This window comes from Lampetra planeri, chromosome 4, assembly GCF_965212315.1.
Source record: "Lampetra planeri chromosome 4, kcLamPlan1.2.h2, whole genome shotgun sequence".
Taxonomy (NCBI): domain Eukaryota; kingdom Metazoa; phylum Chordata; class Hyperoartia; order Petromyzontiformes; family Petromyzontidae; genus Lampetra; species Lampetra planeri.
The window spans coordinates 832647-858434 of record NC_136110.1 but is presented as its reverse complement, the minus strand read 5'-3'; the positions used below and the strand labels follow the sequence as shown (position 1 = coordinate 858434).

General features: G+C 61.1%; 1 protein-coding gene across 1 annotated transcript; it reads left to right on the top strand.

Annotated features, from left to right (window-relative positions):
- The first annotated feature begins 34 nt into the window (after positions 1-34).
- LOC144717530 (serine/threonine-protein kinase 10-like) lies at positions 35-25421 on the top strand. The gene is given in 20 exon segments (XM_078592925.1): positions 35-499; positions 4257-4421; positions 9600-9648; positions 9839-9988; positions 10229-10301; positions 10529-10723; positions 10892-10973; positions 11143-11277; positions 11482-12222; positions 12224-12781; positions 13105-13235; positions 13577-13700; positions 14159-14338; positions 16986-17078; positions 19054-19183; positions 19965-20089; positions 20638-20826; positions 21868-21993; positions 22209-22322; positions 22524-25421. Coding segments are annotated over 20 exon segments (3660 nt in total). The 5' UTR covers positions 35-346; the 3' UTR covers positions 22671-25421.
- Positions 25422-25788: the final 367 nt, after the last annotated feature.

Here is a 25788-nt window from a genome sequence, read left to right as displayed (position 1 = left end):
CGGAGGGGGAGGTGCGTGCGTGGTGACGTCACGGGGCGCGGCTGTCCAATCTGCCTCCCGGTTCAAACGGGGTTGGCGTCCCGTGTCTCTGTTCCAGCTGAGCCGCGGGGTTACCCCCCCGGTGTCTCCCCGCGCCTCTCTGTCTCCACGGACTCTCGACGCGGGGTCGCGACCCCCCCCCCCCCGGCTTAGGACGAGCGGCCCTGCTGAAGCCGAACCGCAAAGCTCCGGACCCTCCCCGCCGATCTCGGCTAGCACGCCCCGCCGGGGAGGGCGTGTCTTGCTCGGCCGAGCTCTGTAGGCCGCAGGGGCCACCACCACATCCCCCCCGGGGGTTTTCACAGCCATGGCCTTCCTCAACTTTCGCAAGTTCTTCAAGCTGGGCCCCGACAAGAAGAAGCCCAAACAGTACGAGCATGTGAAGCGGGACCTGAACCCCGAGGACAGCTGGCTGATCGTGGGCGAGCTGGGAGACGGAGCCTTCGGCAAAGTCTACAAGGTGGGAACGGGAACCACGGGGCCCGCGCGCGTTCACTTCCCCGCGGCCCAGCGCCTCTAACGGGGACCCGTTCACGGCGTGTGCGGCGGACCCACTCGTAAACTCTGCGTGGCTCCATTCATCGACTGTGCAGGGGACCCATTCAAAGGCTATGCAGGGACCCTGCCTATGCTGTACAGGGACACAGCCGTAGAGGTTGCAAGGACTCGGTCGAATACAGTACAGTCATTTACAGGGACCCACACACACACAGACATACCCTGTGCAGGTGCCGGTCAGAACCGCACAGCGACTCGCGGCGACACCCCCTCTCAGATCAATATCTAGTCGTGCGCAAGGTTCGAACACGTGCAGGCCGGTGTGTGTGACACACATGCCGTTGTAACAGCTGCTGTTGTTTTTTGATGCCCGCGGCAGCGAGACTGTGTATCTCGCCGAGGGCTTTTTAATCTCTAAAACTTGAAGCAGCGAAGAATTAGCGGAGGCCTGCGGCAAGGTGTGGCTGCCATTGGGCGTGAGTCTTCCCTTTCCGGCTCCCTCGCGTCTCCCCTCGCGTCTCTCCTCTCGTCTCTCTCCCACCCGAGATCTGCCGTCGTGACTTTCTGTGCCCCGCTCCCCGTCGCCACCTCCCTTCCCCGCGAGCCTCGTCGACGAGTCTCGCTCGCTCGCTCGCTCGCGCCCGCGTGTGTGTGTGTGTTTTGGTCGTATAACTTCCACCCATTTTACTGCCAGCCGCCCCCAACGACCTCCTCGCCGAGCCCAATTACTCGGCAGCACTCTGGAAATTCCGGTCGTTGAGCGGCGGCGGCGGCAGTGGCGAGGGACCAGAGAAGCGAGGCGGAAGTTGGTGGCTTCACAGAGACCGCGCGCGGTCTTCTCTGGTTGCAGGTGGCGAGGTGTCGGCTACCTTTGCAGGGGCTTATACACAGGTGGTCGTTGGTTCGGAATCAGAATCTTTATTTTGACTGGAGGAATCCGATGAGGCCGCGGAGATCGTTTTTTCCCCCACAGATGTCCACTAGGGGCGGTTCAGAAAGTCTAAACAACAACTCGATCTCGACCCTGACGCCTGTATATTTGTGGAGTTTGCATGTTCTCTCCCTCTCTCCCCGTGGTCGCGTGGATATTTCTCCGGGTCGTCAGGGTTTTCCCTTCGCATTTAGAAGCATGCGTTTAGAGTATTTGGCTGCTATAAATTTCCACGTAATATGCCACGTCGTTGAGCTATCATTTGTGGCCAGGTCGCTTCTGAAAAAGAGCACTCGATAGCGTACCTGGTAACACAAAAAACAATCGATTCGTGGGATCCCAGCTCATGGCCCAGAGACCATGGCACTTGGCCGGGCTCTTGCGAATCATCGAGGACCTGTCCGTGTTGCTACCCACAGGGGAACCCGTCCGTGTTGCACCCCACACGGGGACTCTTCCCTCCTCCTCTATGCCCTCTCCCGAAAGCTGATCCAAGAGATTGGGACCTCCTTGTCAGGGGCTCTCATGAAAAGAAGATGGTCTGTGGTGTCGGCAGGAACCAAGATTTGCGGTGTGGGAGGTCGGGGTTTGAATGGCCCGCGTGAAGAGAGCTTGGCTCGGTGGGTAACTGGGTGGTCAAGCGCAGGGTGGTGGTAGAACACACGTGGCGCGACATAGGGTTGTTGGGTTATTGGGTGGTCGGACCTACGTGGTGGGGTAATAAGGTGGTGGGTATTGAGTTGGGGGTTGTATACGGCGATTGATATAGGGTGGTTAACAGGGTGTTATGTCCCACGTGGCAGGCTAATGGGTGGTGGGGCACAGCGTGGGGATGAGCGAAAGCACGTGCTGTGGATTTCGCCGGCTCGGGCACACAGCGGCTTCTCTGTTACCGGAGCCCCCCATCCCCCTCCTCCAAGTCGTGACGTCGGCAGGGTCCGACCGTGTAATGGAAATTTGTAGGGGAAGGGTTGTGCAGGGTGCGACTGGGCAGAGAGACCCACGACTCCTTTTGGAGTTTTGGCCAATGACCGTGTGACGCCCGTGCTGAGGAGTTGTGGCTGAGTCACTTTTTTACCCAGGCTTAGCTGCTGTGCGGTGGCCGCTTTGTCTTCATAGGGCGGGTGAGGATGTGAGACCACGAGGGTGGAGACTGATTTCAATGTGCAGTACACCACCCCTCGCCGCATCACGACGCACACAGGAACCACACACAACGGTGCACGGACACCACACCATGCTACTCTGGCCCCACCACTAACATACATCACACCACAATAGTAGCACCCTATGCAGGTGCGACACCACCCGATTTCCAAGCCAGTGCTTCACCATTGTGGGTCTACAACACACACCACACCACTCTGGCACAATGCCACCCGTTTTGGCCACGGACTTTTCCACCGCCGCCGTCGCCACCACCGAGCAGGCCGGCGCACCCCAGGGTGTGGTGGGATCCGGCTGGGTGGCCATGTGTTTTGGCACGGCGAGCAGGGAGGGTGCGGTGTCAGTCCGAACAGGAAGGTGATGGCGTCGTCGGTGTGTATTGCCTCACCGGCGTCGGGCGGTTACACGGGGGCCACGCGTGGGCATCCTTGTCAATCGCCGAATGTCGGCTCTCCCGGTCGTTGTACACGTGGGCACGCGCACACACGCGCGCCAGCACACGCGCACCGACACATGGACTTGAACAGGAGAAGCGGTCCAGCAGTGCAAGCCTCCTCGGGGAATGGCGTTCGAGCCGTGGGGGGCGGCAGCAGGAAAGAGAAATCTATTCCCTGTGCGTATTAACGTACTCATGGCGCACGAGGAGGGGCCACTACTGTGCCTGGCCACCCCTGTCTCCCACCTTCGTCTAAATGAGTACCCCAGTGTGCAACAGTCATTTGGCAAATGTCCATTGGCACATTGAACACGCGTGCAAACAAGATGTTCCATCTCAAGCGATGAGCCACATGGAACGTTCTAATTCATTAATACATGAAATGACATGCGTGTCAGTGCAGGGCCACATGCATGATAGTTTTTGTACATGTGCCACATCCCATGTGCATGTATGTGTGTTTTAGTTTGTGTGTGTGTGAGAGCGGCAGTGTAATGGTTAGCGCGCTGTGCTACGAACCTGGCGACCCGAGTTTGATTCCCACTAACGGCCAACACCAGTCACCGTTATCTGAACCAGTCATGGGTCTCCCCTAGGTCGACTCAGCCTCCAATGAGTACCTGGTGCAGTGTATAATAATCGCCACTGGGGAGACAAAGGCGACCGGGCGTGGTGTTGGCCACCCACCCACTCGTGTGCCGTGCGGGCCTTCATAGGTGCTACTCGCTAACAGCACTTACCCCACCAGTCTGTTTAGGCTATACCGGAGATCTTTGTCTTGTTTGTTTGCTGTGGGAGCTCTTTCTCTTTACACGTGTGTATATTAACATGTACAGCCCTTTCTGTCAATCCACTGTTGGATGAGCGCTGCCCATTCCGTATTGGGTCATGGAAGTGGGTTCGATTCCCGGAAATGACTAACATCACTGCAGAGCGATTTCAGAACCCATCCTGGGTGAGGGGCCTTCTTTGTCTTCGCGTGTCAGCACATGTGCACATGTGTAACGGCGCACACGCGTATTTTGCTGAGCACAGGCCCCAGAACGTGAAGCAGCTGAGCGTGTGCGCGCGAGCGTGTGTGCGAGCGTGTGTGCACGTCAGTGCAAGCATGAGCATGCATGTCTGCACGTGTGTGTGAGTGCTCGTGTCAGCGTGTGTGTGTGTGTGCATGTGCGTGTCCCGCAGGCTCAGCACCGCGAGACTGGGCTGCTCGCTGCCGCCAAGGTGATCGACACGAAGAGCGAGGAGGAGCTGGAGGACTACATGGTGGAGATCGAGATCCTCGCATCCTGTCACCATCGCAATATCGTCGAGCTCATGGACGCTTTCTACTACGACTTCAAGCTCTGGGTACACGCGTGCTTACACGTGTGTGTGTGTTTGTGCGTGTGTACGTGTGTACGCGCATGTGTGTTAGCCCCTGTAATTGACATGACGAGAAGAACGAACACCGCATGGCTCGGCGTAGCAGCCCTCGGTGACTGGCCTAGCAAGGCCTGCAGCGTAGGGGATCGCGTGGAGAGCCACAGGTAGTAGCTCTCCGATATGCAAGCAATGGCATGGCTTAGCCTCTGAGTAACCTCAAGAGAGAGAGAGAGAATCCTTCTTGGCGGTAGTGGTGGTGGTAGTGGCGGAAGAGGAGGAAGTTGCAAAGGATGCATAGGGGCCGAGGCTGTCTTGGAGGCTGGGACTTTACGGTGACGTTGTGATACGAGGTGGAGCATAAGGAACGGGGGCAGTATGTGGTGGTGGGGGGGGCAGGTCGATACGATGCAGGGCACATGCGTGTGGGTGCTGGATTGTGGTGTGGCACATTATGGGGGAGCGATGGTGTCGTGATTAGCGCACTGGTGGTGGTGGCCATGTTGGCTCATGGTCAACACCAGTGACCTGGTGCGGTGTGTCAAGATCCCGACGAGGGAGACAGAGGCGGCCGGGAGTGGTGCTGGCCGGGAGTGGTGCCTCGTGTGCTATGGCGGCCTTTCATAGGTGCTCGCTAACAGCACTTGCCCCAACAGTCTGTTAAGGCTATATGGGGGATCTTTTTCTTCGTCTTGGTGTGGCACATTGCAGCAATGGTCATGGAGTATGCGGTGCCGTGTGTCATTTTATGGTGTGGCGTATTGCATTCTGTTGCGGTGCGACGTGGTGTGGCAAGCCATGTTGTGAACCACACTTTGGTGTAGGCCTCGGTGTGCCGTGGTGCGCTGTGGTGTCGTGCGGCACAGCACGGCACTCTGCGGTGCCAGACCTGGGGTCAGTCGCGGAGCTAATCGCGTCAAGCGTAATGAATCGCGGCCGCGTTGTAATCGTCACCGCGCCTAACGATGCAGCTGTAAATTTAATTGGAATTCATTCCAGGTGCGGTGCGGCTCGGGTGTCGCCCGCCGTTCCGTGGTGCGGAACGATAGTGCCGCGTGCCCCGCCGTCGACCCCCCGTGCCGAGCGCCGTCGTAGTAAACGCTAATCGGCTCGAGACACGCATTTCCCTCCCCCCACGCCGTGATAAACCGCACAATCCCCGCACCGCCACCACCGCTGCCGCCACCGCCGCTGTCGCTCCCCCCCTCTCCTTGCTTAACGCCGGCCGTCCGGCCCTGCTCGTGGCGGCGGCCGCGACCGAACACGACGACGCCGATTGGTGAGCAAGCCCGAGGCAGGAAGCCGGGGTGGTGGGGCTCGGGGAGGTTGGGGGGGGGGCCTGTCACTGAGTGACGCGCCTTGTGTGGGCGCGCTGCCGGGGAACTTTTGTGTTCTCTGTGGGGTTTTTTTCGGTTGCTTTTTTAGTTTTTTTTGTTCTGTCGAAAAAGCAATGGAGCCGTGTTTATAACGGTGTGCCGAGCGTGGGTTGCCAGATGGATTCAATTTGCACCTCCTTTACTCCTGTTACTTGTGAAACACACACGCCTATAACATCTACTCGCACTATGAATAACTTGTCTGAGTCAACAAAAAAAAGAAATGTTACTTTACGACCAGTGTGTATGTAAGCCAACTGTGGCTCACTGTGAGTTGCCAAAGCAATTCCAGAACATATACAGAGGAGTTTTATGATTCACTGTAAATTCCAAAGACTCGAACAGCCAAACTAAAGCAACTCGTCTTAAGATCCTGAGAATGTTTACAATAAATGGCCTAAGACGTGCTGCACAGCTGCGGTGTTTTGTGCAGTCAAACTATCAACTCTGCACACCCATATTCCAGCCCAGGATCTCAGTGTCACCCACATGACCATTATAAACCCCCTGAGATGAAGAGAGAGACAGACACCCCCAGACCCATGGCTCAAACCCAAGGTCTCAGCAGTGCCATTATGAGCCACCTGGCCAACTTGCGAGTGCCATTTTGAAACTCTTTGGCGGTGCTCTCTCTTCCCAGCAGCACGTGGGCCAGTCGTCGTAACCACGCTAATCCCGGGCTGGCGGCCATGCGGACAGGCACGCTGCCCACGGCGTCACCGTCCTCGATGCCTTTGTAGCGATGAGATGGCGGTGGCATCATCGCGCTTGTAATTGACCCCCCCGGGAGGGGGGAGGACTGCACAAGGGCGAACATGCCCCTGGAATGCCGTGGCCAACGCGCGATTTGAGTTCCGTGTTGCTTGAGCAGGAAGTTTGTCCTTGGCTTGTGGTCTGGCTCCAAGCCCGGCCCAGATTAGGCAGGGGCTGAGAGGCAGAGCCCACCAGCATGGGAGGAGGACTTGGGCACGGGCAAGCAGGCGGGGCAGGCTGCCCTCTGATTAATGGACTACAGGGACGGGCTGTCCTCTTGTGAATAGACTGGTGAGGCTGGATGCCCGCTCATAAATAAATCACAGGAGCAGGCTGCCCTCTGAGAAATAACTTTCTGACCCGCCCATACTGGACATCTGTGAAAGAGAGCTTCATGGCTCATCGGACTCCTCCTCCATTTTAAATAAAGACTCTGATTCTAATACACAGACTGGAGGGAGAATCTCTCTGTGTGTATTTTGACCCACGCGCCAGCATGCATGCGGATGTGTGTTTAAACCCCCGTGTGTAGTTTTGCTACACCGCAGCCGGTTATCTCTGTGGGAGCAGTCCCCTCACGGTGTGATCCCAGGCCCCCTCCCTCGGCGTGCAGTCAAACTAAACTCAAACTATTAACTGTTTTTATTTTACCCACTGAGCCATATCGCTCTTTTTAAGAAGTGACCTGACTACAAATTCTAGCTCAACGAAACGAAATGGCTTATCGCGTGAAAATGTATCGTACCCAAATACTCTAAACGCATGTGGACTACCGGAGCGATTAGGATCGTGCAAATGGAACAAAAGAAAAACTTAACTTCGCTGTCACCTGCGTCTCCCTCGCGAGCCGGCGTGGACGATGCGCTCCGAGTTGCTGGATGGGAAACCCAACTTAGAGTTGCCCTGAGCGCAGCTTCGCTTCTCGGTGGTGTTTGTTGTCGTTGGTCGTGCGCTGTATCGTCTGCGCTGGGTTGTTTTGAACGCTGTGTGTTCAGCGACCACTTCCTCACCGAGTTGTCGTCTCAAAGGCTGCCCCGTTCTGGCACCTCTGATGAGCACGGTTGGCTACGTGCGGCGCGAAAGAAGTGCAACCACACATCCTGGAAGGCTCGGCGGTGTAAATAATACGCGGCGATGATGAAATGTGGAACCGGAAGACCCTGGGTGAGGCCGCGCGACACCGGGAGACATTGGGGTCAGGGTCACCAGTCCCCTTGACCACGCGCCACCAACACCGCCACCGCCGTTGCCACCTATTTCAAGCCACCGCTGTGCTGCTGGGGGTGGGTAGGGGGCCTCCATTGGATTGTTTCCCCCCCCCCACCACAAACGCCTGGCCGGTGTCACGTGTCACCTTTTGTCTGACATGGAAAGATTGAGTCGGGATTGTGGTCGTCACAACCCTGTGCTCAGGAGCTTGTAATTTAAGTTAGGAACACGTGGGCTGTGTGTGTTCTCGCCGGTGCGTGGGCTGGGTGTGTTCACCAGTGCGTGGGTTGGGTGTGTTCACCGGTGTGTGGGCTGTGTGTGTTCACCGGTGCGTGGGCTGGGTGTGTTCACCGGTGTGTGGGCTGTGTGTGTTCACCGGTGCGTGGGCTGGGTGTGTTCACCGGTGTGTGGGCTGTGTGTGTTCACCGGTGCGTGGGCTGGGTGTGTTCACCGGTGCGTGGGCTGGGTGTGCTCAAGGGTGCGTGGGCTGTGTCCCCATGTAACCCTCTGTTCAGCCCCCATCCTCTTCCCGCTAATGCGTCAGCCCCAAAATTTCTGCGTCCAGCGCTGTGTGCTGATGTTTGTTTAAAGGTCCACTTGTGTATCTGTGTGTCCGTGTGTGAGTGTGTGTGTGAATGTGTGTCTGCCAACATCAGTGACGATTATCTGAACCGGTCCCGGGCCTCCCCTAGGTCGACTCAGCCACAAATGAGTACCTGGTGCGGTGTGTAAACATTGCCACTAGGGAGACAAAGGCGGTCGGGCGTGGTGCTGGCCACCCACCCCCTCGTGTACCGTTCCGGCCTTCATAGGTGCTCGCTAACATCACTTGCCCCTACAGTCTGTTAAGGCTATACGGGGGATCTTAGTCTTTGTATGCTCACTAACATAATTTGCCCCAGCAGCTTGTTAAAGGCTATGTGGGGATCTCTCTCTGTGCATCTCATGTTATCTTAACATAATTTATATAGCGCCTTAACTGAGGCACTTTACAGAGAATTAAGAATGGTACACATGAACGTAATGGTGGAGATAAGGTGAATGAAATGGATGAGAGGAAGCAATGGGCGAATCTGTAGTGCGTGAATGAGGTAAAAGCAAAATTGCTGAAAGCGAATGATGATGATTGGATTGGAAGGATGGGGAATGGGTGGTAGCCATGTAATGTGATTATGAAGAGGAAGTGGTTATAGGTGGAGATTAAGGGGTCGTGGGGTGAGGTTGGGACAAAAAGTGAGTTTTGAGGGAGGAGCGTAAGCTAGTGAGCGAAGAGGACTGCTTCATGTGGAGAGGGAGTCTATGTGCGTGCGTCCCTATGTGCGTGCGTCCCTACGTGCGTGCGTCCCTATGTACGTGTGTCTCGATGTGCGTGCATGTGTGTCTGTGCGTGCGTCTATTTGCGTGCGTGTGTCTCTATATGCATGTGTGCGTCTCTGTGCGTATGTGCGTCTGTTTGTGCGTGTGTCTCTGTGCATGTGTGCGTCTCTGTGCGTATGTGCGTCTGTTTGTGCGTGTGTCTCCATGTGCATGTGTCTACATAACAGCAGCGGCACAGTGGTTGGCGCACTGCGCCTCAAACCCCACCTGAGTTCGATTTCTTCTCTCGGCCAACACTCGTGATGATCACCTGAACCGGTCCTGGGCCTCCCCTAGGTCGACTCAGCCTCAAATAAGTTATTGCTGCTGTGTGCCGTGGCGGCCTTCATAGGTGCTTGCTAAAAGCACTGTTCCCAACCTAATATGTTAAGGCTATACAGGGGATCTTCGCTGTTTATTGCGTGTGTATAGTCGGTATGTGTGCGTGTGTGTCTCTGTGTGTCCCCTCTAGATCCTCATCGAGTTCTGCCCTGGGGGTGCTCTGGACGCCATCATGCTGGGTGAGTCACATGGGGCGGCTGCTGTGGGGTCAGGTGTCAGGGAGCCCCGCACATGAATGCAGGTGGAGAGTCGCTTGGCGAGCGGACGTGTGGCTGCGTTCGATTCTCCACTTGGGTTTCTTTGTTTGCGTGCGTCTAATGTACACGTTTGTGTGTGTGTGGTACACGTTTGTGTGTTGTACACGTGTAGAGCTGGACCGGCCCCTGCTGGAGCCACAGATCCGCGTCGTGTGCCGCTACACGCTCGAGGCGCTGTGCTACCTCCACGACAACAAAATCATCCACCGCGACCTCAAGGCCGGCAACATCCTCCTGTCGCTCGACGGCGAGGTCAAGCTCGGTGAGGACGGGCACCGGAACCGGCAGTCTCTTCTTGCATACGCACACACTGGGATGTACCGCTCTGTTACTCCTACATGGCTACCTGTGACTCTCCGTGGCTCTCCATTACTCCACACACCGCTCTCAATCTGTCACCATGGCTCCCCGTCAATTCCTCCCCCTCGTCCCCCTCCCCCCTCCCCGCCCCCCCTCCACCCCTCCTGCTCATTCTAAATTTGTCGCTCTCCCTCCCCACCAGCTGACTTTGGAGTTTCCGCAAAAAACACCAAGACCCTGCAGAGGAGAGACTCGTTCATCGGCACCCCGTACTGGTGGGGCACCACGCAACAGAACACCGCGTCACACCGCGTCACACCGCACCGTGCCACACCACACCACGCTACATCGCATCACACCACGCCACACCAAGATATAACGCACCACCACGCACCAGCCACGCTCCTCGTCATCTCCCTGCCCTGAAGCAGAAGTGCGGTTGCCCCCACCGCCGCGCAGTAACCCAGTGTGCCGTGCGTGCGGCGACGATGGCGGCGTGCAGGATGGCGCCGGAGGTGGTGATGTGCGAGACGTTCAAGGACTCGCCGTACGACTACAAGGCGGACGTGTGGTCGTTGGGCATCACGCTCATCGAGATGGCGCAGGTGGAGCCGCCCAACCACGAGCTCAACCCCATGCGCGTGCTGCTCAAGATCGCCAAGGGCGAGCCGCCCACCCTGCTCGCCCCGTCGCGCTGGTGAACCCGCCGCCGCCGCCGCCACCACATGTACACTGTACGCACACCTACTACGTACCGTTCGCGTACGTCTAGCGGTGTGCCGCTGCGGTCCACTTTCCGTGCATTCGGAGGTCAATTGCCGTGGGTGTCTTCTCCTCTGCTCGCCCACCCCGCCCCACCCCCCAGGTCCCCGCAGTTCAGCGACTTCCTGCATAAGGCACTGGACAAGAACCCTGAGACGCGCTGGTCTGCCCCACAGCTCCTGCAGGTCCGTGCAGTAGGAGGGACACAAACACCCCGCAGACATCACACAGGCACCACACCGGCACCACACCGGCACCACACCGGCACCACACCGGCACCACACAGGGCCTTCCTGAACCAGAGGTGAGGCTTCCCTGGGTGAACGAATGTGCCGCCCCCCTACCCACGCCCAGCACGCGTTCGTGAGCGACGCGGCCGCGGTGAAGCCGCTGCGTGAGCTCATCGCCGAGGCCAAGGCGGAGGTGATGGAGGAGGAGGTGATGGACGAACGGTCGGAGGAGGACGACGAGGAGAGCGAGGGCACGCCCGTGAGTTCGCCCGCTCGCCCGCGTGTATACTTTCACACGTATACACGCAGACTCGCACAAATACACATGGGCGCCCTTGCACACGCACGCACGCGAGATGCCGTTCAGCTGCTCCGTGGGGGCAGTCGTGGTCGCGGTCCACCTCACGCGCGTGTGTGCGCGTGTGTGCGCGTGTGCGCGCGTGTGCGTACGTGTGCAAAGCAGTCGATACCTGGACACAAGCGCGCAGCCTCTGACATCAGCATGTCCAGCCTGGAGGACGAGAAGCCACTCCCGACGCCTGCCGTGACCCCGGCCGTGACCCCCGCCGTGACCGCGGCCGTGACCCCCGCCGTGACCCTCGCCGTGACCCCCGGCGTGACCCCCACCGTGACCCCCGCCGTGACCCCCGCCGTGACCCCCGCCGTGACCCCCGCCGTGACCCCCGCCGTGACCCCTGTAGTCGTGCCCGAGCCCGTAGCGGAACCGGCTGAGACTCGTGAAATCGTTTCCAAGATGCCCTCCGACAACAGCAAACCAGAGGACGGCGTTGCCACAGTGACCGGGTTGGCCAGCATCGTCGCCGCAGAAACGGAGGAGCGGTCCGGCGAGGGCGGCGACGAAGCGGCGGTGGCGGCGGTGGCAGCGGCGGCGGAGTCCGGCGAGGAGGTGCCGCTGAAGGGAGCAATGCCCTCGTCGCAGTCCGTCGAGGTGACGATCGCGATGCTGAACGAGGTGATCGACTCGATCGAGTTTGAGGACGCAGAGGAGGAGAGCGACGAGGAGACGGACCCCGCATCCCGGGACAAGATGGCATCGGCCGCGGGTGGCTCTTCGGACGACGTCGCGGCCGCGGAAGCCGCGGTGGCCGCCGCTGCCGTAACCAAACCGAGCGCCGATGGCGCGGTGATCTTGGGCGGCGAGGAGGAGGCGGTGCCGGCGGGGGGCGGCGGGAGCGGCGGCGGTGGCGGCGGTGGCGGGCGTCGCGCTCCCGTCTCTGCCCCGGACGCCGTCCGTGCAGGAAGTTCCGGAGCCGCCCCTGGAATTCCGGGACGCGCCGCCGAGCGGGGAGGAGGGCGGCCGCGACACCCCCCCACCGCCGCTCGAGTTCAGAGACGACAGCACGGAGGAGGCGTCAGCGGCTCCCGGAGAGACGGGCCAGGCCGAGACGGAGGCCCTGGCGGCGCCAGCGGCGGTGCCGGCGGCGGCGCCGGCCGGCGCCAAGGCCGAGGAGGAGCGGGAGAAACCGGGGACGGGGGCGGAGGAACCGCACGAGCGAGCGGAACCAGTCCCCGCCTCCCGCAAGGAGGAACGGAGGAGCGACGAGGAGGAGGAGGAGTCGGCGGGGGGGAGGGGAACCCCGGATCCGGCGGCGCCGGAGCCCGTGCGGAACGGGCGCTCGGGCGACACGGACAGCTCGGGCGCCTCCATGTCGGATACGGGCAGCGTGGACATGAGCCTGTCCATGTACAGTGCGTTGGCGCGCAGCAAGGAGGCGGGCGGCGGGGGGTCCCTCTCGCTGCAGGTGGCACCCCACGCAGCACACCACGGGAGGGGGGGCTGTTTATCAACGTCAATGTCATTATCATCATCATCGGCGTGGTCATTCTTGTGGTTCAGACTTATCTACATATATGCTTATTGTACACCGACTGTAGATCATGAGCCGTGCCGTGTGTGGGTGTGTCGCATGTAATCCATGCGGGGGGCCTGCTGCTGCTTGTTTAAAGTTTGCGCGGCTCACACAGTTGGCGGCGTCTGCCCCCTGCCCCACCCCCCATCACTCTGCCCTCCTCTACCCTCCCTTGCCCCCCCCCCCTCTGTCCGCCCCCCACCACCGCGCACCAGGATATGCGTCGGGAAAAGAAGACTCTGAAGCGTACGCGACGCTTCATGGTGGACGGCGTGGAGGTGAGCGTCACCACGAGCAAGATCATCAACGACGACCACCGCAAAGACGAGGAGATGCGCTTCCTCCGGTGAGCACGGCGGGGGGTGGGTGAGTTGAGCGAGCGAGTGGGTAGACGGGTGAAGGAGTGGGGCGAGTGAGTGGGTTGGAGAGTGAATGATTAAACTCTGTGGTGAGTGAGTGGGTGATCTGCGTAGTGGATAGGTGAATTATTTTAACGGGTGAGTCTGCAAGTGAGTTGGAGTGTTTTTCTGTAAATAAGTGAAGGATTAAGTGGTTGAGTGAGCTGTGTAGTGGGTGGGTGAGTGAGTGAGCGAGCCGTGTAGTGGGTATTTGAGTGAGCGGGCGGGTGAGCGGGCGAGCGAGCAGGCGCGTGGGCGAGCGAGTTCCCCGTGTCGCCCGCGCGTGCAGGCGGCAGGAGCTGCGTGAGCTGCGGCTGCTGCAGAAGGAGGAGCAGAGGGCGCAGCAGGAGCTCAACAGCAAACTGACGCAGCAGAGCGAGCTGATGCTGCGTCGCTCCGAGCAGGAGGCCAACGTACCGCGCTCACCACGCGCTCGCCACGCTCTCGCCACACTAACCACGCACTCGTCGTGCTCTCACCGCGCACTCGCCCACACACTCACTACTGACTCACCGCTCTCTCACCGCATCACACTCACTGCATCAAACGCACCGCATACGACGCATCACGCTCGCCAAACACTCAACACTTACAGCCTCGGAGGACCACGGCACACTCCGCATCACACACCGCACCACAAACCACACCACACACCGCACTATCGAGTTGACCCTGACGTTCGTCGTGCTCTTCAGCACCAACACGTGGCACCGTGCACCGTGTTACGCGTGGTGCCGCCACGCGCGACCCAAGCAAGCTTCGACTTGGAATCGAGCGATCACCGATTCCACCGCCGTTACTTACCTGCCCCCTCCCTTAACCCCCCCCACCCCCGCCGTCCCCTGCCGCCCCCTGCCGCCCCCTCCCCCAGTCACGCAAGAAGCAGTACGAGACGGAGATCGAGACGCTGGAGCGGCAGCAGAAGCAGTCGATCGAGCGGCTGGAGGCGGATCACACAGCGCGGCTGCGCGACGAGGCGCGGCGAATCAAGGGCGAGCAGGAGCGCGAGCTGGCCAAATACCACGACGTGCTCAAGCACCGCCGCAAGGAGGTGCGCCGACGAGGGGAGAGGAGGGCGGGAGGATGGCGAGCGGGCGGTGGGGGGGGCTCTCCGCCCGCCCGCTCGCGTTCTCGCGCGCTCGCCGGTTGACGTCGCGGCCTTGTTAATGTTCAGCCACGGTCACCGATTGGTGTCGACCTCGGTCCACGGACGCACGCACGTACGCGTTCTTGCGAGCGTTCGCTCGTTAGCAAGCTCATGTTCATGCCTAAGCGTGCGTGCCCACGCTCATTCATGAATGCATTCGATTACACGCACAAACGCACGCACGCAAGCGCTTGTGCCCAGTCCGGTGCGACGCCACCACGGATGTTGTCGACGCTTTGCGGGCCTCGCTTGGAGCGGTTGTCGTCGTTGCCGTACGTTGCAGTCGCTGGGTCTCCGTGCCGATGCTGCTGCCGCGCTCGCTACCCACGGTGACGTCTCGCGATCGGGTTCAGGTGCTCTCCGCTGTCTCCGCTCTCTCCGCTGTCTCGCGCGCTCTCCCTCCGCTTCTCACGGGACGCGGTTTCTGTCGCTGGGCGACCTCTGGGTGACCTCTGGGCGCAGCATTCCCTCCCATCGTCCGCTTGGGTGGTGTCGGTCTCCCCCCCCCCTCCCCCGCAGCTGTTATTGCAGTCGAGGGCTTGACTCTGATTGGTCGAATTGTATGGACAATTGGTTCAGGTCGTTGGGCCGACCCAGTGACCCCAGGCGTGATTGGTTGCATTTCTATGCCTCATGGATTTTGGCGCTGTGTTCATCAGTGGCTCCCTGGTGGTTTGGTGGTGGTGGGCGCCAGGCCGATTGTCGTGCGCCAGCTGCCGGCGCTGTCTATCCCGTCCGACTAACCTCGACCGTGACCCTGCACCGTTAGCACCCGGTGGCGCTGCCGCCCTGCGTGCCGTCTGCCTGCGCCTCCCCAGCACAGCCAGCCTCCTCGTAACACACTTCCGAGTTCGCTTCCCACTGCACCACCTCCCAACCTCCCTGCATCTCCGCACGCTCCTGCATGCTCCTGCACACTCCTGCACGCTCCTGCACGCTCCTGCACACCCCTGCACGCTCCTGCACACCCCTGCACGCTCCTGCACACCCCTGCACGCTCCTGCACACCCCTGCACGCTCCTGCAGCCTGCACGCCATTGCCTGGCAGTGACGCTGCATGCGCCCGCTCGGCTTGTAACGATCCGGCCAATTCCCCCGATTCAGCGGTCGCCATTCCATTGAGGAGTCGACCGTCCTGTTGGCTTTGCTGCCGGGGTGAGGTTCGGCTCCTCCGGTGGCCGCTGGGGCTGCCGTGACCCTGCAGTGCGCGCCGCTTTCAAGACGCCCGATTGTCACGCGACGCGCGGGTCCGTGGATCGTTACTCGCCCGTCCCGGCCTGTGGCGTGTCTTGCAAATCCATGATAACCCCCGTATATGTAGAGAGAGAGACAGAGATATGTACGTTGGGACACTTTACAATCCACTTGGATTGTATCGTCTCCCCACAAACAATGAGTCGATCTTTCATCCACTTAACCCCCCCCTACCTACTCTCAGCCGAGTGCCGGTGTTCCCTACGCTGCACGCGACCTGTAAACCCAGCCCTGTTGTGGAGGCAGCAGCGGGGGTTGGTGGATCGCACAAATGTCGTAACGCTCCCTTCCTGTGGCGGCGGGACGGCAAAATGTGGACCTCACCCGTTCCACCCGTTCCATCTGCATGGGATCGAGTATCGCCCCCCTCACGCGGAGATTTGATCCAGCTGCTCTGCTCTCCTCCCACACGTGCGGAGGCTCATTAATTGGCTGAAGACAGCTTCACACATGGAGGGGACCGCAGAGCTTGGGCAGCTGTCGGCAGCGGCCGCTCACGGCCGGCTGCTGCCCTCCCGCTCGTGTGTGGCTCCCCTGCGATTGCGGGCGATGCGATTTGCACCAACGAGGCCGCCGCCGTGTATAACGATAACACGTTATTTATTATTATTAAACAAACCCCTACTCTGCTGGATAATGAGCTTTTAGCTTTCGTGGGTTATCAGGTTTGTCCAGGACAACTCCTCAGCCGCTCGCTCTGCACGAGGCAACGGCATGAGCTCCCGTGCCGCCACGCTTCCTTCCCTGTGCCGCCCAGCCTCACTCACCCCGCTGCTGTGTGTGCCGTCCAGCTGTGGAGTGAGCCTGACCCTGCATGTTGTGTGCGCTGTCCAGCTGTGGAGTGAGCCTGACCCTGCATGTTGTGTGCGCCGTCCAGCTGTGGACTGAGCCTGACCCTGCTTGTTGTGTGCGCCGTCCAGTTGTGGAGTGAGCCTGACCCTGCATGTTGTGTGTGCCGTCCAGCTGTGGAGTGAGCCTGACCCTGCATGTTGTGTGCGCTGTCCAGCTGTGAAGTGAGCCTGACCCTGCTTACTGTAAGTTCAATCCAACTGTAGAGCGAGCTTGACCCTGCTTGCCTTGTGAGCTGTTCCACCTCTTTTAGCGAGCCCGACCCTGCTTGCCACGCATTAAACGTCCAGCCGTGGAGCGAGCCTGACCCCGCATGCTGCCACATACACGCTTAACCAGCTGTAGAGTGAGTGACCCTGCACGCTGTAGGATTCTATCCAGCCGTGGAGCGAGCCTGACCCCCGCATGGGCACCCTGACGCGGCGTGCGCCCCTCCTGCATGCCGTAGGTGTTGAGTGAAGTGGACAAACTCCCCAAAGAGCAGAGGAAAGAGCACGCAAAGCGCACCCGGGAGGATCTCGCGCTCAGGCAAAAGTCCGAGGTAACCGCCGCTGCCGCTCAAGACCCCCCCGACCATGGTTGCGGGGGGGGGGTGTCGCCGGGGGGGCGCCGTGGCAACCGTTGCGAGGATAAGGAGGGAAGCGCCGTGGGGGGGCGGCACCGGTGGGGGGGGGGGCCCTCGTTCGCGGCCGTGGCGTCGCGTCTTTTCCACCGCGTCGTCGGATTCGTGCCGCTCCTCCCGTCGGACGCGACTCGACGACGGCGGGCACCGGGCCGCGTGCGATGGCGTCGGCGCGCTCGTCGCGGGCTGTGTGTGTGTGTGTGTGCGCGGACGGTTGTGTGTGTGTGTGTGCGTATGAGCGATAGTTGATCCGTAGCACCTGGGTCTGTCCCGTGACCTCTTGCCAGCGAGAGCCTTTCGACACTTCACGTAGCCTCAAGGTGCACCTAGCCTGGCACAAGCACGACGGTGACGTCGCCGCCACTTGGTGGCCAATGGCGGCTGTTGTTGTCGTGCGACGGTGCGGACGTGTGTGGTGGTGTGCCGTGTGCTCGACTGCGAGTGTGATCACCGTAGGTTTGCGCGTGTCGCCATTTGTGGAGTCGACGTGCGAAGCGGGGGGGGGACGCATTCGTACGTGTCGGTGACACGCGTGTTGTCGTGTGTACGTTGGTGCGTGCGTGTGTTAGCGTGGTAGCGTGTGCCGTTATCCGCCGGTGTGCGTGCTTGCGGTGTTGCGTACTGGTGCGCGTGCATGTGGTCGTTCCGGCGGTGTGTGAGTTGGTGTGCTCACACCTCCCCCCCATCCCACACGGCCCCCCCTCCCTCACGCTGTCAGCTGTCTCTGGCTCCACAGGGCCTGGCACAGATCCCTGTGCACAGCTTTCAGCTCTCCTCCCTCTCCCTGTGCAACGCCAAACTGCCCAGCGTAAGTGCGGGTCGCCCTCCGCTCCCTGCCACTTCCCCCGCTTCCCATCAGTGGCGTCTTGAGAAAGGTGCGGAGTTGGGGGGGTGGGGGCCGACTCGCACGAGGAGGGGGGGAGGGCAAAACCATGACAGGCCACCAGAGCGCAGACCCCCCTCGGAGATAATAAATCACTGCCCTACAGATCACATGACAAGAACCGGCTGTCTTGATTGGTCGTCGTAAGAACGTTGCTGTAGGTTCCTGGCTGTAGTTGGGTTCCCTGGGTGGAGAGAGGCCGGGGACCAGGGAGTGCCACACCGGGGCCCAGGGAGGGACGGACTGGAGCTACGGGACCCTCGGCACCGCCACGGCGCCACTGATGGTGCCCGCGCTAACCCCATGCGCTTGAGTGCCGTGAGGTTGCAGTGATTAACCGCGTTTAACCGCGATTTACAGTGTGCAGTGGCTGCATTAACGAGAGTCCCCCAACCCCGGCGTTGCTGCTCCCCTCCCTCCTGCATTTGTCGAGTTTAAAGTGAGGAAGTGGGGGCCATGTGCCACCATCTCCGCCAATCATCGCCATCGTCGCTTCTGCTGTCCAGGTCCCTATCTCTCCCCCCACCCCCCCCCCCCAGCGGTAAATGTAAAACTCCCAGGGAAACAGATGAGTATTGACATGGAGCGGTCCATTGTGCGCGGAGGAGGCTTGGTGGGGGAGGAGGCCAGACTCTGATCTCCAGTAAAAGTCTTTGGCCGCCAGATCTGCACGGGGTTTTTGCCGCTGTGCGAGACCCCGCGTGGGCCCCGCGTGCCGCGCGTGCGCTCACGGGAAGGGCCTGGCGCTAACGTTCACGTGCGCGCGTTTGTGAAGATGTGTTTGTGTGTGCGTGTTGGTTAAATGACGTGCGTAGAAGGCACGTGCTGCACGTGAAATGTGTATGCTGTGTGCTGTGTGTGTGCCCATACCTGCGTGCCCGTGTGAACGCGCGCTGTGGTGTGTGCATGTATGGCCATGCGTGCTTCTTCGCACCTGTGCCCGTGCGTGCGTCCCTGTGCCCCACCCCCCACCCCCCACCCCCGGTGGGTCCCCGTGTGCCCATGGCCCAGGAGACGGAGTTCATCACGAAGCAGCAGCAGGATCTGGACGCGGCGCTCAAGAAGATCATCATGGAGCACAAGGTGGAGGTGGCGGAGACGGAGAAGACCTGCCTCCACAACAAGCAGCAGCTGCTGCGAGGTGACGCCGCGACACCCCCCCTTCCCTCGCTCCCCCCTCGCTCCCCCTCGCCCCCCATACACGTGAAAAAGGCACCGGCACCTGTTGTGTACTGGTGGTTGCGTCGGCCTTCGGGATCTCAGAGGTAGCTCTGCGGTATCCGCTTCTGCGGGCCGTTCTCTAGCACGACGATGTTGGTGTGGATTCCTCCTCTCGCTACATGATGCCGAGGGCACAATAGACAAAAATAGCTACGAGTGCGGGCCTAGTCGCTAAAGGCTTTAACCCGCTAAAGGCCTGCATGTGCTGGGCAACTTTAGGGCAATCTGGGCCAGCAAACTATCACCGGCAACTCGTTACCTGTTAGCAGCTACTGTAACTTGTCAGGGCGGAGTTCTGTCCGGCCAATGACAACGGTGTTTGTTGAAAATTGGCGTTGGGTGAAACGTGATTGGTCTTCAGAGCACACGACATTTGGTTAGTCATGTGACCCCTTATCTGCGTTATGATTGGATGTTGTCATCTCGGTTGCACAATAGAGGGAGCGGCGATCAGGTTCGTCCTAAATTTGGCAAATTGCATGAGCAGATCTGCCTCAAATTACTGGCACCGGGCGCAAGTTTGAGGTGTGTCTTACAATGCAGAGAATATGGTGAAGGGTTTTACAGCGGCCCACAGCGCGCAACCGTTGCCAACGACGATTGCCATGAAATCTCCATGGTCACTCGCAACCCCGAGTCTCGCTCGACAGTCGCGTTCACCGTCCCCCACCCCCCTCGTCCCCCCTCCCCCGCCCACTCAGCGAGGGAGGCCGGCATGTGGGATCTGGAGGAGCGACAGATGCAGGAGCGCCACCAGCTCATGAAGCAGCAGCTCAAGGAGCAGTTTTTCCTGCAGCGGCACCAGCTGCTCAAACGCCACGACAAGGTGCGTGGAGAGGTGGTGGGGTGGGGGGGGTCTGGGGTCAAAATTCACGTCTCTACGCCTAGAACAAGGCGTGGGGGAACCCCCCCGACTCGCGCTCCGGATGCGAGCCGGGACTCGGTGCGGTGCGGCACCGCGGCCTCCTGGGGCCCACCGCGAAAACGCTCGCCTGGCACCGCGAGCGGACTGGCCGCACCGATTGAGTACTGGTTGGGGGGCCGGGGAGGGGACGAACTTTTTTGGCTCGGCAACAACACCGTGTTCATCGACGCGGCTCGCGCCAAGTCGTGGCCATCACCGCACGATGTCGGCAGGCAGGAGGTGGCCGAGGCTGCGCGCGAGTTGACGAGCGGTTGCCCGCGAGAGCGCTTGGTAGCGAGAAGCCGTCCCACCGCGACTTCACCGGCGCCGGTGCCGCGACCGTGCCCTCGTTCCACGGGCCGCTGCCCGGCCGGGGCGAGGTCACCGTCGCCTTCGACCTCGTGCCGGTGGGGGGGCGACGAGGCTGTCGGCGTTAACGTCGCGACGACGCTGTCGGTGGGCGCGTGCAGGAACAGGAGCAGATGACACGCTACAACCAGCGCCTGCTGGAGGAGATGAAGGCACGCCAGGCGCAGGAGCGCGTGCGCCTGCCCAAGAACCAGCGCAGCGAGGCCAAAACGCGCATGGCCATGTTCAAGCAGAGCCTGCAGATCAACCCATCCAGCACCGGAGAAGGCAATCGCGACCGCATCAAACAGGTCTGCCTAGCACCTTGTGACTGCGGTGGTGGTGAGGTGTGCGGGGCGGTGGTGGTGAGGTGCGAGGGGCGGTGGTGGTGAGGTGTGCGGGGCGGTGGTGGTGAGGTGTGCGGGGCGGTGGTGGTGAGGTGCGAGGGGCGGTGGTGGTGAGGTGTGAGGGGCGGTGGTGGTGAGGTGCGAGGGCGGTGGTGGTGAGGTGCGAGGGCGGTGGTGGTGAGGTGTGCGGGGTGGTGGTGGTGAGGTGTGTGGGGTGGTGGTGGTGAGGTGTGAGGGGCGGTGGTGGTGAGGTGCGAGGGCGGTGGTGGTGAGGTGCGAGGGCGGTGGTGGTGAGGTGCGAGGGGCGGTGGTGGTGAGGTGCGAGGGGCGGTGGTGGTGAGGTGTGCGGGGCGGTGGTGGTGAGGTGTGAGGGGCGGTGGTGGTGAGGTGCGAGGGGCGGTGGTGGTGAGGTGCGAGGGCGGTGGTGGTGAGGTGCGAGGGCGGTGGTGGTGAGGTGCGAGGGGCGGTGGTGGTGAGGTGCGAGGGGCGGTGGTGGTGAGGTGCGAGGGGCGGTGGTGGTGAGGTGCGAGGGGCGGTGGTGGTGAGGTGCGAGGGGCGGTGGTGGTAAGGTGTGAGGGCGGTGGTGGTGAGGTGCGAGGGGCGGTGGTGGTGAGGTGCGAGGGGCGGTGGTGGTGAGGTGCGAGGGCGATGGTGGTGAGGTGCGAGGGCGGTGGTGGTGAGGTGTGAGGGGCGGTGGTGGTGAGGTGTGAGGGGCGGTGGTGGTGAGGTGTGAGGGGCGGTGCTGGTGAGGTGTGAGGGGCGGTGGTGGTGAGGTGTGAGGGGTGGTGCTGGTGAGGTGTGAGGGGCGGTGGTGGTGAGGTGCGAGGGGCGGTGGTGGTGAGGTGTGAGGGCGGTGGTGGTGAGGTGTGAGGGCGGTGGTGGTGAGGTGTGAGGGCGGTGGTGGTGAGGTGTGAGGGGCGGTGGTGGTGAGGTGTGAGCGTGGTGGTGAACCAGGCCCCCCACCCGCCCCCTTTGCCCCCCACCCTCATATCCGGCCCCCCACAGTTTGCACAGCAGGAGGACAAGCGGCAGAAGGCGGAGCGGCAGCAGCAGCAGCAGAAGCACGACAACCAGATGCGCGACCTCGGCATGCAGTGCGAGGCGAACATGCGCGAGCTGCAGCAGATGCAGGTGATGCCAGCAGGGCGGGCGGACGCTCCCTCGCTGCCCCCCAAAAGCTCCATCTCTCCCGTTTCCCCCTGATCCCCCCATTCCCCACGATCCTTCTGATTCCTCTGATCTCCCTCCCCCCGATCCCTCCGATCCGGCCGCTAACGGCGCTCGCCTCGAAAGTCTGTTGTTTCCACGGGGGGGCGGTGTGGTGACCTCTGTCCGTGTCTGTGTAGAATGAGAAGTGCCACCTGCTGGTGGAGCGGGAGACGCAGAAGCTCAAGGAGCTGGACGAGCAGCACAGCGGGGAGATGCGCGAGTGGAGGGACAAGCTGAAGCCTCGCAAGCAGGTGCGTGCGCCGCACGTGGGGGCCGCGGCGCCATGGTGCCACGCGCGGGGCGAGGTTGAAGCATGGCGTTTGGCTTACCGGTGTGATGGTGCGGTGGTGTCAGTAGGGTACGTTGTGACGTCCCGGTGAGGTGGTGCGGTGTATCAACTGGGTGTATTGTGACACCGGTGCGATGGTGGTGTTACGGCGTGGCGCGTGCAGGTGCTGGAGGAGGAGTTTGCGCGCCGGCGCCATGAGCAGGAGATGTTCTTCAAGATGAGCAGCGACTCGGAGTGCGTCAACCCTGGCACCACCAATCGCGTGTCGCGCTTCTACCCGGTGCCCAGTATGGGCGCCAGCGGCGTGTGAAGGGAGCGCCGTGATTGCTCGCTCTCTCTCGCTCTCTCTCGCTCTCTCGCACACTCGCGCAGGCACGTACCGGCACGTATATTTATACACGCACGTACACATGTACACATGTACACACCCATACACAGCCGGACGAGCTGCTCACACACAGGCAGGGACATGCATACATACACACGCAAGTAGCCATACACATACTGTACACATGTTCACAGGCATATGCACACACAAACTAATCGCTTGCGCACCTCCACTCACACACGCAACAACAGCTGCCAGTGACGTCACCATATCGCCTGTGCCAGGCTAGGTGCACTTTGAGGCCACACAGACTGAAACACACTTCCACTCACGCACCCAACTTGCATACTAAAACCGCTCCACACACACAAACCTTCCATTTATACACGAATACAAAGATCCCTCCTATAGCCTTGACAGACTGTTGGGGCAAGTGCTGTTAGCGAGCACCTATGAAGGCCGGAACGCCACACGAGAGGGTGGGTGGCCAGCACCACACCCAGCCCCCTTTGTCTTCCCAGTACCCGCATCCACCCCCCTCCAACAACGACAACAACCGCCGTTCGCCACCAAGTGGCGGTGACATCACCGAGGCTCCCTCCACTCGCACACCCACACGCACACACTCGTACACACACCCCTCCACTCACACACCCACACGCACACACTCGTACACACACCCCTCCACTCACACCCACACGCACACACTCGTACACACACCCCTCCACCCACACGCACACACTCTTACACACTCGTACACACACCCCTCCACCCACACGCACACACTCGTACACACACCCCTCCCACACGCACACACTCTTACACACTCGTACACACACCCCTCCACCCACACGCACACACTCTTACACACTCGTACACACACCCCTCCACTCACACCCACACGCACACACTCGTACACACACCCCTCCACCCACGCACCCAATCGTACACACACCCCTCCCACACGCACACACTCTTACACACTCGTACACACACCCCTCCACCCACACGCACACACTCTTACACACTCGTACACACACCCCTCCACTCACACCCACACGCACACACTCGTACACACACCCCTCCACCCACGCACCCAATCGTACACACACCCCTCCGCTCACTCGTACTCACGCTCGCTCCCGCTCGCCCTCGACTCGCAGCCACTTGCATACAAGGCCCTCCGCTCGCCAGTTCCGCACTCACACACCCACTCCACACTCGCACACTCGTCCGCTCCGCGTTCCGCACTCGCCCACCTCTTCCAGAGTTCCTTGCCACTGCCATCGCTACGGGGGGGCAAGACGCGACCGCACTGATGCACAGCTCGTGTGCCCCCCTCTCCGCGCAGGGGGGGGGCCCTCCGCTCTCTCTCTGGCCGTGGCGCTGAGACCCCCACCCCCACGGTCGACATGCAGTCCCCCGTGCGACGTTCTTGGCGCACGGTTTGCGCGGCGCCGTTTGTTGAAATTACCGACGGGGCCACTGGGCTTGGTCACCTCCACCACGCACCGGGAAGCCGGCTCGGTGACCCCGGCCCGGGACCCCCACCCCGACCCCGCTCGTGTTTGCCGCCCGCCCGCGTGGGTGGCGGTGTCCGTGAGATCTTAAACTAAAGCGGGGCGCGCGTGTTGCAGCGGCGCCCTCCTTCGTCTTTTTTTAAATGTTCGGATCGCTGCGTCCCGGCACGGAGCGCAGTGCTTGATTTATTACTTTATTGTTATTGCTTGCTGTTATTGTTGTTAACAATGGTAGTACTTGCCAACATCAGCAGCAGGAGCAGCGGCTACGCGAGTGTAGACGCCGACTCCTAGAGCCGACACGGGGGGTGCGGGTGAGAAGGGGGGCGGCAGGAGTCCTGTTGGGGGTTTGTGGGGGGGGCGCAGGGGGGTGAGATTGTCCCGAAAATGGCTCGGCCTGTTGCACCAGGTGAGCCCCCTTCACCCCCCAGCCCTCCCCACCCCCCCATGCAGCAGTGTGATGAGAGGCTGTGGACATCGATGAAACAACAACACATGCACCCGTGCTCTGGTGGGGCTCGAGCCATGGGCAGGTTCAGTGGGAGGGGGGTGAGCACGAGTGCCTTGGGTGGCTGATTGGTGGGATGCAGGTGCCCGTCTCGTGCTTTTTGGTTGTGCGCGGGCCGACGGTGGCGGGACCAAGTCTCACGGCTGGTTTGGGTACCGCGGGGTTCTGGTTGGGTAGTGGGTTCGGTGCAGGTTTATTGTCATATGCAGGGCTGGTTGTCTACTGCGATTAGGGATTGGGGTTCGCCTCTGGTTGTTAATTGCTTAGGGACGGCCCCGTGCTCGGGGCTAGCGGGCCGAGTTGGCTCGGGTTGGAGCCATCGAGCGCTTGCCGAGTCGGCTCGGCCCCCGGGCCGCCTGCCCCGCCTCCCCCGCCTCCCCATCCGCGACTTTTCGTTTCCCCTCGTGTCTGGAGCCGATGGCGCCGCGGCTCTCCGCATCGGCGACGGCGCCTGGGCCCTCCTTGCGTTCACCGCGCGAGCGACCCCGCGAGCGCCGGAGGAGTCGCACCGCGCGACTCCGCCGTGTCCAAGCGACAAAAGTCGCACGGAACAGAAGTCGCGCGGCCGGAAGATGCCGCGCGCCGATTGCCTCTCGACTCTTGCCGCGCCGTCGCCGCTGCGTGCACGGAGCGGGCCCCGGTGGCTCTCCCTCGTCGCGCTGCCCGTGAACTCGACGATGGGAATAAAAGTCGGCTGTTTGTAAACTCGCGGCCTCCCCGACTGCGTCTCTCGCTGTTGCCGAAGGGGCAGGGTTCGTGGGGGGGGGGGGGGTCCGTGCCAGGAGCAAGACGCCACGAGGGTGGCACCCACACCACACCTCGACACCAACGACGCTTTCCCAACAAAAAGAGATGGGGTTTAGTCCAGTGTTATTCACTCGTTTTCAGAGGGGAGGGGGGCGGCGGAGAGCACTTTCGCCGACAAGTTCAAGTTAATTTCAAGTTCAACTTCATTTATTAGGTATAGCCCTGTGAGCCATTCGGCTCTTGAATCGGGTGCAACCGCAACAAAACAAAACCTGAACAAGAAAACATCTTAAAGTGACTCTGTGCAAACAGAAAATCCAAGAAA